Genomic DNA, 14,921 nt, shown 5'->3' with positions numbered 1-14,921 from the left:
CCCCCCCCTCGCCGCGGTCAGGCGGAGAGGGGACATTTAAGGACACGCGGCGTTTCTTCCGAGGTTGTCGTGGGAACGCCCTGCCCGCGGGTCGTCGGACGTCACGCAGGTGGAAAGCCGGCATCCTTCGCGGAGGCCCGTCTCCAAGGTTAAAGCCGGTCTCTCGCCCGGGTTTAATCCGGGCTTAGCAACCGGGATCTCCCGGGCGGGAGGCGACCCCCACTGCCCCCGCTCTCCTCTTCCACCCCGACCTCCCCCCCCGCCACGGAACAGATTGCGGGGGAGGGGGGAGCCCGGGGTCTGGGTTCCCCCCACCACCACTTCCCACCCCCCCTCCGCAGTCCTCCCCACGGTCCCACCCTCCGCCCGGCAGCCAATCAGGGCGGTGGGAAGCGGTTGTGCGTGGCTGCCCGCGTCTCGTTCCCCCCCCCGTTCCCACGTTCAAGTCTGCAGCGCGCTATAAAAGCCGGCCATTTCAAGCGCTCGCTCCCAGTCCGCCGGCCGCCCTTCGCCTCTCTGCGCCGCCTCGTTGATTTCCCCCCCCCCGTCTGCCGCCTCGCAGCCTCGCCCTCCACCCGCCGCAAGCATGACCGACGCGGCCATCTCCTTCCTGAAAGACTTCCTGGCGGGCGGCGTGGCAGCCGCGATCTCCAAGACCGCCGTGGCCCCCATCGAGCGGGTCAAGCTGCTGCTCCAGGTAGGGCCGCGGGGGGGGGGATCAGACGGGGGTCGAGGCTGGGGGGGGGGAAGGCGGGACGGCTGGGGATCGGAAGGGCCGGGAGCCAAGCGGGGTGGGACGGTGGGGAGGGGGCTCCCACGGGGCCGGGCATCCGGGGAGGGGTCCTGCCGCGCGGGCAGAGACGGCCTCGTGCGCGGGTGGGGAAAAGCTGCGCCATCCCTTCCCCAAGGTCGCCCCAAGGAGGTGGAGGGGGGGCTGAACTGCCCCTTTGCTGCCCCCCCCCCACGGCCTGGAACGAGGGGAGGGGGCGGCCAGGACCCTGGACGGCGCCCACCATCGCGATGCCTTCGCCCACGGATCTCTGCATAACCGATCGGGTTCTTAAGGCTGCCCACCGACCCACCCACAGGAAGACCCCCCCCCTCTTTCTTTCCCCTGCTTCTGCCTCGCCACCCCTGGCTGGTGGCGGAGGAGTGGAAACTGCCAGCTCTGGAGAGAACCGGTTCCGTCGATGCCGATCCCCGGGCCGGCGTTGCGGTGGTTGCATTGCAGCGGAACGCAGGGCGACGAGAGGCCTTTAGCAAGGCGCTCCTCGCCTGCTCTCTCTCTCCCTCCCTCTCTGCCAGCTGCTTTGCCTTTTCCTCCGCGCCTTCTGAGCGGCTTTCCTGCCTTTGCAAAGGGATTAATCCTGCCCTGGTGTCTTGCCCCTCCACCGGTTCCTCCATCTGCAGGGCCCCAACCGGCCATCCTGTGACCTTGAAGGAGGGAAGGGCAGCTGCGCCAAAATCTGAGGATGGAGCAACCCCTGTGTTGCTCCACCCGCTCTTTTGGGGGTCCCCGCGCTTCAACCGAGCTGCTTTTTTTTTTTCGGAAGCCATTTGAGCTATCCTTCCTTTTCTCTCTCTCTGGGCTGCCCATGCACCGGAAGAGGCCTAGCAAGGTCACTGTAGATTTAAATGGCATCCTCGCTTCTTGCCGGGTGGCAACAGGAAGTCTTAAATTCACATTGAAAAGGAAAGAAGCAGTTGCCGGATTTTTTTAGGGAGCGGTGAATTGGAGAGAAAGAGAGAAGATGCAGCTGTGTTTGGGGACCGGGTTGTGACCTGGTTCCTTAGCTAGCAGGCAGCTAAGGACACCTTGATCCCAGGATGGCGCCAAGCCACAATCTCCCCGGAAAGAAAGAGGTCACCTTGCAAAGAAGCTCTTATCACCCAGGTGGATTAGAACCCATTGTCTACCTAGTTTATCCAGAGGCAAATCCATTGAACTCAGCCTTTGGCCTCTGGCTGGCCTTGTAATCTCCCGTCTACGTCTACCTTTAGGAATTCCGACCTATTTTAGCCCAAGTGCTCTGCTTTCCAGATCCCACTCTAAATTTCCAAGTTTTCAAAACTCAAAAGCCTGAGATTTAAAACAGGGACCCCAGTGCTACTTGCTTCCTAGGCCCCTAGGACAAAACCCTCAGTTACTCAGACTTAAGTTTTTTTGTTTTTTTTTAAAAGAGAGCTTCAACTGCAGTTTCTTCCTTCCGTCTCAGGGTGGAGGAATAAAAACGTTACTTCCGGCACACTATTCGACAAGACACAGCGTGTGTGATTTTACCGTACAGGACTTGTCAGGATTTGATGTTTCAAACCTGACTGCCAGGCCCTTCCGCAGTTCCAATAATTGCCTTCTTTCCAATGATTTGGGATCCGTACTTGTGTCCTTGGCCTACTGAAATGGTTAGCCAGGGTTGGTCTAAAACAGTGGTTCTCAACCTGTGGGTCGGGACCCCATTTGGGGTCGAAAGACCATTTCACGGGGGTCGCCAAACAACGCAGTCCGCCATTTTTTCCCCCTTTTCCTTAGCTGTGCTACTCCCTTTTATTCTATTGGCTTTTGAAAGCCAGTAGAATAGACTCTCTTGAATAGAGTCTAATTCTATTGGCTTTCAAAAGCCAATAGGAATTGTCCAGGCGGTCTCTGCCCTGCTGAGCCTGCCAAAAGTCCCATTCTGCAAACGGTGCTGCACCAGTTGAGTAGTCCTCGACTTACGACCGGTTGAGTAGTCCTCGACTTACGACCGGTTGGGGGTCGCGGCATTAAAAAGGTTGAGAACCACTGGTCTAAAAGCCACAAAGGGCACTGAATTGTGCACTCCCAAAGCTAAACTTTCACTTTCTGTTTTGAATCGTTGTGAACATTTGCAATTGAACAGAACCAGTTTGGTGTAGTGGTTATGGCACCTGGCTAGAAATCAGGAGAGGGTGGTGAGTTCTAGTCCTGCCTTAGGCCTGAAAGCCAGCTGAGTAATTTTGGGCCAATCACCAGGAGACTGGGAGTTCTAGTCTTGGACATGAAAAAAATGGCTGGGTGACCAGTCAGTCACTCTTGGCCCATTTTTTTTTTAAATTTTTCGCACCCAGGGATGGCCTCTGGTTTTAACAGTTTGACTGTTTACTTGGGCCTGGGGCTCAGAATGTGTTAAGGGCTCTGTTGCTTGGCTTTAGTATTAGTATCATCATGGCTGCTGTTTATACTGATTTATTGGGTGGGTGTTTTTATTGTTTTAATATTTTTTAAAGAGTTTTCAGTGTTTTGGAATTGTAAGCCACTCAAGAGTCACTTGGCTGAGATGGGAGAGTATAGACCAGAGGTCTTCAAACTTGGCCGTTTGATGACTTGTGGACTTCAACTCCCAGAATTCCTCAGCCAGGCACGCCTGGCTGGGGAATTCTGGGAGTTGAAGTCCACAAGTCATCAAAGCCAAGTTTGAAGACCACTGGTATAGACATTGAGTATGGGAGGGAGGGAGGGAAGGAAGGAGGAAAGAAGGAAGGAAAGAAAGGAAGGAAAAAGAAAGAAAGGAAAGAAGGAGGGAAGGGAAAGGAAAGGAAGAAAGTCTGAATGTAGCCAGTGCTGCTGTTTTTCACCTTCACCTCTTTCCCTCTTGGCAGGTCCAACATGCCAGCATGCAGATCACGGCCGCCCAACAGTACAAGGGCATCATCGATTGTGTGGTCCGAATCCCCAAGGAACAAGGGGTCCTCTCCTTCTGGCGGGGCAACCTCGCCAACGTGATCCGCTACTTCCCCACACAAGCCCTCAACTTTGCCTTCAAAGACAAGTACAAGCAGATCTTCCTGGGCGGCGTTGACAAAAGAACCCAGTTCTGGCGTTACTTTGCAGGCAACCTGGCATCGGGGGGCGCTGCCGGAGCCACATCGCTCTGCTTTGTCTACCCTCTTGATTTTGCCCGAACACGTCTGGCTGCAGATGTGGGCAAAGCCGGGGCTGAACGAGAGTTCACTGGTCTCGCCAACTGCTGGGCGAAGGTCTTCAGGTCCGACGGTCTTCGTGGGCTCTACCAAGGCTTCAACGTCTCTGTCCAGGGAATCATCATTTACAGAGCAGCGTATTTTGGCATTTATGACACCGCAAAAGGTAAAGGGAGTGGGGAGTTGGGTTTATAGTCCTTTGCCCTACCTCCCAGTTGAAGCACTAAGGCAGGGTTCTCCAATGCAGGCACCGTTTAGATCGGTGGACTTCAACTCCCAGAATTCCCTAGCCAGCATAGTTTTAAGACAAGTCTTAAAGGTTGGAGACCCCCTACTCTAAGGCATTTTTTTCCCAACCTTTAAGACGGGTGGACTTCAACTCCCAGAATTCCCCAGCCAGCCTCACTGACTGGAGAATTCTGGGAGTTGAAGTCCACCTATCTTAAAGTTGTCAGGATTAGGAAACACTGCTCTAAGAGCCAGTAATTAAGCAGACGTGTTTTTTTTTAATTTTGTTTTGTTTTGCTTCTTTACCCAGGAATGCTTCCCGATCCGAAGAACACTCACATTTTAATTAGCTGGATGATCGCACAGACGGTAACGGCCGTTGCAGGCCTGACTTCATATCCCTTCGACACTGTCCGGCGGCGTATGATGATGCAGTCTGGACGCAAAGGAGGTGGGTAGCTAGCTTTTGTAGCTCAGGGTTCAATTTAGAATCGTTGCTGCTCTCTGAGCTTTGTGGTTTGCTTGCTTGGAATTTTCATGACCCAGCTAGCTGGTAAAATTGAGGACACTATCTGATCGGGTCATTGAAATGTCTGCAAACCACCAAGCCCAGAGAGCACCGAAGAATCTATCTAGCTTTTCTTCCAAATGTCCCGTTGTGACTGTTCTTTCACAGCTTTGTCAAATCTAGCTGGAGAATTCAAATAAAGCTCCAGCTTCATTCCATCTCCAAAAATCTTACTGTTTATTGAATACACTGCATGGTAACGTCAACTTTGAAGTTCCAACACCAATTCACAGACTTAAGCAATCATTTTCCCAGCCAAACCCCCAATGTCTTCCCTAGTCCATATGAACAAGTTCACTTTATTATGGGAACCATCTGCTTCAAATCCACACCTATTATGGTGTCCTTGAAAAGTTTTCAGGCTCTCTCAGTCTTCAGAGAAATCATAGAAGTTTTGTTCCTCCATTTATCCCACTTGAAAGAAACATCTCCTCCCCCCTTACTCTAGAGGCAAATTGAAATGTAGAGGCATGTATTTGCCAAAGTTTCATCCTTGACAAGCTTGCTTTGTTCTCTCTTAGGCCCACCCAGTAGGGGAAAAAAATGTAACTAAGGAGAAAAATGACATTTTTTTGAACATCACGATTCTCTCTCCTGTATCAATTATGACTTTTATTGAGCTGAATAGCCACCTGGAGGAGCTAGTCAGAAAGGGAAAAAAATCATTTTCAGCTCAAGCATCTTCCTGAATTTGTTATTAAAGGGTAAAAAAAGACCCCAGTACTTTGTCATTAGTAATAGAACACTCTTTGACGTGATTTATAAATCGTCCTTTCTCTATAAAGATGGCCCATGACATTGGATTCTTATTCCTGATTGGTTGTACTTGGCAGGAGCCCACTGCGACGGGCTGCAGTGTTAGCCAATAAGAAACAGCCTCTTCCTCTCGCTATCCTCTTTAGATTAACTTCCAGAACGTGCGCTGGTGATGCTTAAAGTAGGTGCGAGACTGCATTCCAGTTTCCCATTCATCTCAAACCGTCATTTAGTCTATAGATTCTCGGCCTCAGCAGCTTTGAGAACCATGGACTTCAACTCCCAGAATCCCCCTGCCAACAGGAACTTCTGGGAGTTGATGTCTATGCATCTTAAAACAGTGGAGTTTGAAAAAAGCCTGACCTTGAGTCTGAAGCTAACTCTTCCTTTATCTCTCTTACCCGTTCTGCTGTTTTTTCCCTGCTCCATTTTAAACTGCATTTCGGGGTAGAAACGTCTCTGATGAATGTCCCTAAAAAAAAAGGTTTTATTAGGATTTCTCCAGCACTACCAAAGCAACAGCACCTGTATTGTTGCAAACATCAGATGAATGGAGTTGCCCACTTGGTTTTCTGTTTGTCTCTGTTTTTTTCCAGCCGACATCATGTACTCTGGGACCATTGATTGCTGGCGGAAGATTGCGCGCGACGAGGGCGGCAAAGCGTTTTTTAAGGGTGCGTGGTCCAACGTCCTCAGAGGAATGGGAGGTGCTTTCGTCCTAGTCTTGTATGACGAAATCAAGAAGTACACATAAACACCCCCCTCCCCCCCAATTCCTTAGACAACCCTACATAATATTCCATGGACTGCATCAAAACTATTTATCGTTCCCCCCCGTCCCCCCGCAGTGGTGTCTCTTCATTGACAGAGAAGCCATGGTTTTGCTCGCCTGACCCACTTTCTCAAGTCATTCCTTGACGATGGGACTCAAACTTTATTTTTAATTCAGTCACTCCTGTTAAAATAAGTTTGAGAAATAAAATGGGAAGAAAAAAAAAGTACTGAAACTTTGTTGTTTTTCCTTCTCTTGGATAACGTGATTGTTTTGTTTTGTTTTTTGCATGGTCAATAATAGCTGTTATTAAACTACAATTCCCAGATGTTGAGTTCATCCTGAGTAAATGCAGGTAATCCTCGATTTATGAGCATTTAGTGACTGTTCAATGTTAGAAAGGCGCTGAAGAAAGTGACTTTACAGCAGTCACAATGTCTCTGCAGTCACACAACTATTGGCAAAGAGCCAGTTTGCTAAGGGTTAAGGCACCAGGCTAAAAACCAGGAGATTGTGAATTCTAGATCTGCCTCGCACATGAAAGCCGAATGGGTTACTTTGGGCCACTCACCAGGAGACTGAGTTAGAAAACCATCTGGGTGACCTTTGGGCCAATTTCTCTTTCTCAGCCATCCCACCTCACAGGATTGTTTGGGGGAAAATAACAGAAAGAAATATTAGGCAGAAAGTTCTAGTCTGGAATAAAGGACTCTTCCATATTCCCAAGGGCAGGAAATCGCTGCTCTGCACAAGCCAGCTTCTCTTGATCTTCCGAGCATCCTGTCTTAAATGTCAGGATTAACTCCAAGCCCATCAGTCCACGGCAGCCTTTTGCAATTTTGGCAAGTCTAATTTTTCTGGGAGTTGAAATCTGCAGGTCTTAAAGAGTTACTGAAGTTGAGAAACGCCGCTCTGTGGAACCCAGCTACAAATGAATTTCGTGTAATTTGAAGAAAAACCGCTAATGGGGCTAGTAAAGTCTCAGCAAGTTGTACAGGGTACCGTACAATCTACAGCTGTCGTGGTTGTCTTGTTTCCCCTGCCCCATTATTGCAAGCATACTGGTATGTCTACCTCCCCCCCCCCCCAAATTGGTCTGCAGGAACCTTGCATTGAACTAGTCCAGGGGTAGGCAACCTCGGCTCTTTTATGACTCGTGGACTTCAACTCCCAGAATTCCTGAGCCAACATGGCTCAGCTTGGAAACCTCTCTCTTTCCCCTCAGCATGGCTGGCTCAGGAATTCTGGGAGTTGAAGTCCACGAGTCATAAAAGAGCCAAGGTTGCCTACCCTTGAACTAGCCTGTCTGCGTCATTTTTCCAACTGCCTTTGCTCACTAGCTCACTCATTTTTAATTAAGTATGATTGTTTTTTTAAGACATAAGGCTATTGCACACTAGACTGCAGCAGAGTGTAAATATAATTTATAGGCACTGGAATCCAAACAGTTGGTGTGACTTATTTATTTTTTTAATTTATTTTTCACATTCTTGAACCGCCCGTCTCAAAGAGGGACTTTATTGTGATACTTGCTTTATTGTGGTGGTCTGGAACTGAACCCACAACATCTCGAGAGTTATGTCAGCACTGATACTTCATGTAGTTTTGCAAGTCTCGGAGTGCTGGGAGTTGAACCACAAAGCTCCCTTCATCCTCCAAAGCCTCAGAAGGCAGGACAAGAAGCAACAGATGGAAACTAGCCAAGGAGAGAAGCTACCTAGAACTAAGGAGAAATTTCCTGACAGTTAGAACAATTAACCAGTGGAACAACCTGCCTCCAGAAGTTGTGGGTGCTCTTAACACTGGAGGTTTTCAAGAAGAGACTGGACAACCATTTGCCTGAAATGGTGTAGGGTTTCCTGGCTGAGCAGGGGGTTGGACTAGATGACCCCCCAGGATCCCTTCTAACTCAGAAGGTCTGTCTCTCTGTCTTGTGTTGTCCTGGCCATTTGGAAAGGAAGCTCTTTAATCTTGAAATTCCAGTTAGACGGGTTCCTTCCCTCTTTCATCCAATGTTGTGATTCTGCGATAGTTAAAGGGAGCTGCAAAGGGAGAGCCATTAATAGGAATCGGGACGACAAAGCCCTATCAAACTTGTCTGAGCAAAAGCAGGGAAGCGTCTTAGCACACCTCAAAGGCCAGCAATTGATTCCTGCACAAGTTCCATCCTTCACAGGAAGGGTTCTCAACCCTCACCTAAGGAACCAGTTGAAAAGCAATCAAGGGCTGAGAGGGCCATGGCAAAGCGAAGGGCTTATCCTGTAAATACGGGTAGTCCTCACTTAACAGTGAAACCATTCATTTGGTGACTGTTCAAAGTTCCGATGGGGCTGGAAAAAGTAGTTTACAACTGGCCCTTGCACTGATGATCATAGCAGCATCCCCACGGTCACGTGAGCTAAACATAGGTACTTGGCATGTATTTATGATGGTGGCAGTGTCCCGGGGCCAGGCATTTGCCATTTGCAATCTGTCCAGTTAGCTTCCAGCAAGTAAAGTCAATGGGAGAAGTGAGATTTACTTAACAACTGCAGTGGAATAATAAGAATGGAACGGAACAGAACAGAATAGAACATGGAATGGAATAGAGTAGAATAGAATAGAATTCAGAATGAATAGAATAGAATTCAGAATAAAGAATAGGATGGAAGAGTAGAATAGAATAGAATTCGGAATGAATAGAATAGAATTCAGAATAAAGACTAGAATTCAGAATAAAGACTAGAATAGAAGATAGAATAGAGTAGAATAGAATAGAATTCGGAATGAATAGAATAGAATTCAGAATATAGAATAGAATAGAGGATAGAGTAGAATAGAATAAAAGAAAGAATAGACTAGAATAGGAATAGAATAGAATATAGAATAATACAATTGGAAGGGACCTTGGAGGTCATCTAGTCCAACCCCCTGCTCAGGCAGGAAGCCCTGTACCATTTCAGAAAAACAGTTGTCCAGTCTCTTCTTAAAAACCTCCAGCGTTGGAGCATTCACCGCTTCTGGAGGCAGGTTTGTTCCACTGATTAAGTGTTCCAACTGTCAGAAAACTTCTCCTTAGTTCCAGGTTGCTTCTCTCCTTGATTAGTTTTCCTCCATTGCTTAACATCCATTGCAAAATTGGTAGTAAAACCAGGTTCTACTCACTTAACAATCACCTTGCTTAGAAACGGAAATTCTGGCCCCCAGTTGTGGACAAAAGTCAAGGACTACCTATTCTGGGTTTTTTTTATTATCAATAAAAACATTTTATTTACAAGCCAAGGATGACAGTGGCAGTCTTCTTCCTTATTAATGAGACCTGGGGGGGAGGGGTGGATGGTAACAAGATTGGAAGGGGGCCACGGGTGAATAAAAGGCTGAGAAGCACAGCATGATAGCCTATGCAATGATATTTTATATATATATATATATATTTGACAGTGCCTGGATTAAAGTCAGTGAGTTACTGGAATCTATTCATAATGATGTAACACAATGTTTCTCAATCTCTACTCCTTTAAGAAGTGGGGACTTCAAGTCCCAGAAATCCCCAGCCAGTGCTTGAAAGCCACACATTTTTAAAATGATTGAGACACCCTAGTGTATCCTCAGCCTATCAGCAGCCTGCAAAATAGGCTATTATGAAACCAGGGAGTCTTCTGAGAGAATAAATAGTCCATCGGAAGCAACAGCGTCACAGCCAACTTGAAATCTTAACTGGAGAACATTTTGCTCTTCGTATTTTCTGCTGAATGGCACACCACGTGTGTGTTGCAACATCTTTCCAATGAGTCACTCTTAAGGCTGCCAAGTTTAATCAATAAAAAAGTTAGAATGTGAAGCATGCCATTCATCAAAAAAAGTACTTGGACTAATTAAGCAATGGGAGCCGTAGGAATTTCCAACTTGCAATGCATGTGTCTCTGGATCTTATTTCATTGGTTTTCCATATCCAGTTGACAAAAGTATATTTACCTATGGTAGCTGAGATACAATCAGGGTGTTCTATGCAGAGGCTGTAGGCTGCTCTTAAGTAGATAGCATGCGTCCTTAACTATGTTGAAATCGGCCCTTTTCTCTCTGCGTGTGTATTTTCCCCCTGGTCTGTCGCCCAATGTCTCCTTTTCAAATTACATTGCACAACGTTTTCCCATAGTATGCCAAAAAAAAAAAAAGTTGGCACTGGAGTTACTGAACTACTTAGAAAAGCAGTAGAATGATTGCATTACTTCCTTGTAGCAGCTGGAGTGAGTAAGAGCTCTTCCACAGAAAAACTACTCTATTTTTAATCGAGGATTCAGGAAACTGTCACTTCCAAGGTTTTAGGGTTGACTGCTTCTTAGTGGAGAGAAACAGGAATTAAATTTGAGGTCTCTAATAACATTGGCACCACGGTTAGAGTGAGTTCTCCTAGCTGGCCATTCTTTCTATCCGTTTTCATGCCTTAGTGTGGCCAAAGAAGATATATTTAGAGAAGTTTCTTTTCTTTTCAGGATCTCTGAAAAATGTTATCTCTGATTTTAGGAGTAGGAACGGCTAATTATTCGTATAGATAGGCGGTTCACCGCATATTAGGGTATATGTAAACTTAAAACCATTAATTTGACAACCGTTCAAAGCTACAGCATCACTAAAAAGAAATAACTTATGACCACTTAAAATTGTGGAAGCAACCCTGCAGTCATGCGATCAAAATTTGGGTCCTTGGCAACCATCATGCACATATGATGATTGCAGCATCTTGAGGTCATGTGACCAGAATTTGCAACCTTCCCAAGCTAATGGAGGAAGTCTGATTTACTTATAGACCTTGTAATTCACTTAACAACTGCAGTGATTTCAATGAGAAGAGAAGAGAAGAGAATACAGGAATAGAATGGAATAGAATAGAATAGAATAGAATAGAATAGAATAGAATAGAATAGAATAGAGCTGGAAGGGACCTTGGAGGTCTTCTAGTCCAACCCCTGCTCTTAGCAGGAGACCTTATACCATTCCAGACAAGTGGCTGTCTAGTCTCTTCTTAAAAACCTCCACAACTTCTGGTGGCAAGCTGTTCCATGAGGAAGTTTCTCCTTAATTCCAGGTTGTTTCTCTCCTGCATTACTTTCCATCCATTGTTTCTTGTCTTGTCTTTTGTTGCTTTGGAAAACAAGTTGACCCCCTCTTCTTTGTGGCAGCCATGATGAGAAAGGTCACAAAATTGGGAAGGATTCATTTAACAACGGCCTAGCTTAGCAAGGAAAATTCTGCTTCCAGTTTTGCTTGTAAGTCAAGGACCTACCTGTATTCCTGGCCTCTTGGGGTTTAAAATTCAAACAATCCCCACCCCAGTTAATTGTCAAGGTTCGTTAACTGAATTAGGGTGCTCACAAATTGGTGGGCAGGGTCCATCATGACCCCTTCAGATCTGAGTTCACCCAGAGAACAAGCGGTTGTAAACTTGTGACATGGAAAGCACTTTGACCAAAGACTCTGGCAGATGAATGCACACCCACGTGGTTGACCGATCGTCAAACCTGTCACAAACCCCAGCACAACGTGGTCCCTTTGCACACAGGTTCAATGGCAAAGAAAGTCACATTGTTCAGAGCTGATGTCATTGTGATCTAGTGATTGATAACACAGTGGGGAAGGAAAAAAAGCAACCTATTTAGAAACAGTGTACGTGGTTATAGATCAGAACACGGCTAAAATAAGATTGACCAAGTCTCTTATGGACTAGAACATTACACAACAGGGAAGGATTTCTGCTTATTTGGGGAGCTGCTTTTTAATTACTTTCTTGTTCTGTGCGAATCCGAGACTGTGCTGTAATAATTAAATAAATGTAATGTGGTAGCAGTCTTCCAATATTTGAGGGGACTGTCACAGGAAATGGGGTCAACCTAGTGTTGATTAGTTTATAATATAAAATACAAAAGAAAATAATAGGAAAATAGGGGAGGGAGAAGGGAAGGGAAAAGGGGAAAAAGAAAGAAAAAGCATTAATTTCCAACTCCCTTTCGGGCAGTAGAATAAGATATTAACATCAAACCTCAAATTTTTACTTGTACATAATAGTATAAACTAGCCATTTCTAGAACAATAAACATATCTAATCAATAAAACCCCAAATCAAAGCTTCCTTTTTTTTTTCCACCTCAAGCACAAAGTCCAGAAATGATTTCCAGGAAGAAACAAAAGTATTTGTGGTTTTTTTCCCCTTTAATTAAAGCTGTCAATTTAGCTCTCTCTGCTAACTCCATTAACTTTTGCAGCCCTTCGTCCATCGTGAGAATCAAAGTGTCCTTCCACTTTTGTGCATAAAGTAACCTTGCTGCCGTCGACCTATATAACATCTTTCCTTCCCTTCTTGTAAAAAAAAAAAAAAATGACCTTCAAATCAAAAAAGGTGTTTCCCTATTTTTTCTTTCCTCCTCCTTTTCATGGTCACCTGACTGAAGGTCACCCAGTGGTTGAGACAGCTTCCTTGCAGCTCCTGGATCTCCTTTTAAGGAGATCTGCAAAGGCAGGAAGCAATTTTTTCATCCACGCTTGATTGGTCCAGGCTCCGTCTTAGCTTGTGTCATCCACGCCCAGAGAACTTCTGCCTGAACAGGCCAAGTCTTGCAAGGACTGGCGAAGCAGAGCAAAGAGGAGAAAGATCCAGCTTCTTAGGAAGAACCTCCTACGACAGGGGGAGGCAACCTTGGCTCTTTTATGACTCGTGGACTTCAACTCCCAGAATTCTGAGAGTTGAAGTCCAAGAGTCATAAAAGAGTCAAGGTTGCCTACCCCTGTCTAGGAGTAAACTTGTCCAAAATGGACCGTTCTCTTACCTGTTTGCAAATTGCTACAGATAGTTCTGGACTTACAACACTTTGTTTAGTGACTGTTCCAAGTTACGGTGCTGAAAAAAGCGACCGATGACTAGTTTTCACACTTATGACTGTCGTAGTATCCCCCGAGGTCGTGTGATCAAAATTCAGACGCTTGGCAACTGACTCATATTTATGATGGTCGCAGGGTCCCGGGGTCACGTGATCCCCTTTTGTGACCCACTATCTGTCAAGCAAAGCCAGATGCACTTAACAAAAATTGGACTAATCTAACAATTGCAGTGATTCTCTTAACAATTGTGGCAAGAAAAGTTGCAACAGGGGGCAAACTCACTTAATAAATGTTTCACTTAGCAACAGAAAGTTTGGGCCCCGTTGTGGTCGTAAGCTTTAAGATTTTAGGGATTAAATGTATGGATTAAATTTATATGCTGCTCCTCTCACTTATAAGATGTAGCTCTTAAAGGGCACAGGAGCTCTGTTCAAGGCCTCTTTGTGTGGGCTGCAGGTCACGTGCAACCGGCAAGTCTGAATATTGTCTTATTTCAATATTCAGGGATGAAGGTCATTGTTTAAACTGCTCATGGCTACACAACCCACGCTCAGTAGGAATACTTTTAGAAACTTGGGAACACACAGGCTTTGCAAAAGCTCAATAACGCGCAACAATAAAACCAATGCAATTAGACACCAACTTACCTTACGTCATTAGTGTCCCTAGAATATTAAGGATGAGATTTTTTGAAAGAGTTTAAACCAACATCTTGTTTCTTGCTATGATCTGCTTTGTGGGGCAGTTAAGCTCTTTTTTTTTTTTTTTCACCAGAACTAGAAACTTGACTGGTTGGGTTTGATTTAGCCACGTCACTTGTAAGACCTCTGCTGGTCAAACATTGCTACTGCAGCCCATCTGGGTGAAAATGGCCTGTTTTTAAATTTATACCAGAGACGACAAACTTCCAGTCAGATGAGGCTAACTCTCTGTGAGCCTCTTTTGATATATATAAATGCAGATAGTCCTTGACTTACATTCATTACAACTGCACTGAAAAAGTGACTTGCACTTATGACTCTCACAACATCCCCACAGCCACACAAACAAAATTTAGATGCTTGCCCAAGAAGCACAATGTATTTGCAGCATCCCTGCCTCCTGTGATTGCCATTTGGGACCCTCCCAGCTAGCTTCTGACAAGGAAAGTCAACAGTGGAAGCTGGATTCACTTAACAACTGTGTGATTCATTTAACAATGGCAGCGATTCACTAAACAACTGTTGTTCCAATTGCGGTCTCACTTTTAAGCGGCGAGATGCAGGGTATAGTAACACAACCATCTCCTTGCATTAAAGCAATTTGAGAATCTCATGTACAGCTTCTGCCTGGAATCCCAATCACATTTCCCATTAAACAAAATGACAGATCTTCATGCCATTTAAAAAGACTTTTAACACATATTTCTTACGTTTATTTTTTTATGTATATTTTAACCTCCGAGTTTAATGCTTGGTCATTGAACTTGACTTTTTCACGGTCACCTCAGGGTGTAAACAGAAACAGCATAAAATAATCCAGGCTAATGAGAAATAAGCCACCTTGAACAGCATGTTGTGCTGGGTTCATCATATCACACTAAGCCATAGTCTTAACATTTGACATTTTTTAAAACATTCCTGGTTCTGTATACAGTTTCGATACTCCTAGAGGCTTCCCATTCAGATTGTACCCCAGGCCTGAGCTTGCTTAGCTTCCAGGCTAGACAATCACATGATACAACAAATGAGTCTACATAACAAATTCCAGCAGACAAAGGAATAATAATCACATGAAACTAATTATTTACCAAAGGTTCATTTTTCT

General features: G+C 45.6%; 1 protein-coding gene across 1 annotated transcript; it reads left to right on the top strand.

Moving 5' to 3' along the window:
• The first annotated feature begins 494 nt into the window (after positions 1-494).
• Positions 495-6,492, top strand: SLC25A5 (solute carrier family 25 member 5). Its single transcript, XM_039362356.1, has 4 exons — positions 495-697; positions 3,619-4,105; positions 4,478-4,618; positions 6,088-6,492. Exons 1-4 carry the CDS (start codon positions 587-589, stop codon positions 6,243-6,245), a joined length of 897 nt encoding a protein of 298 aa, XP_039218290.1. The 5' UTR covers positions 495-586; the 3' UTR covers positions 6,246-6,492.
• The last annotated feature ends 8,429 nt before the right edge of the window (positions 6,493-14,921 follow it).

This window comes from Crotalus tigris, unplaced genomic scaffold, assembly GCF_016545835.1.
Source record: "Crotalus tigris isolate CLP2741 ecotype Arizona unplaced genomic scaffold, ASM1654583v1 scf7180000019427.664434, whole genome shotgun sequence".
Taxonomy (NCBI): domain Eukaryota; kingdom Metazoa; phylum Chordata; class Lepidosauria; order Squamata; family Viperidae; genus Crotalus; species Crotalus tigris.
This window is presented reverse-complemented; position numbering and strand designations above follow the sequence as displayed.

What these genes read in the sequence shown, in the direction of transcription:
- SLC25A5 (XM_039362356.1), top strand. Translation starts at nt 587, where the DNA reads ATGACCGACGCGGCCATCTCCTTCCTGAAAGACTTCCTGGCGGGCGGC. An exon ending in GGGTCAAGCTGCTGCTCCAG is followed by an intron (nt 698 to 3,618) that starts GTAGGGCCGCGG and finishes CCCTCTTGGCAG; the next exon opens with GTCCAACATGCCAGCATGCA. An exon ending in CATTTATGACACCGCAAAAG is followed by an intron (nt 4,106 to 4,477) that starts GTAAAGGGAGTG and finishes TTCTTTACCCAG; the next exon opens with GAATGCTTCCCGATCCGAAG.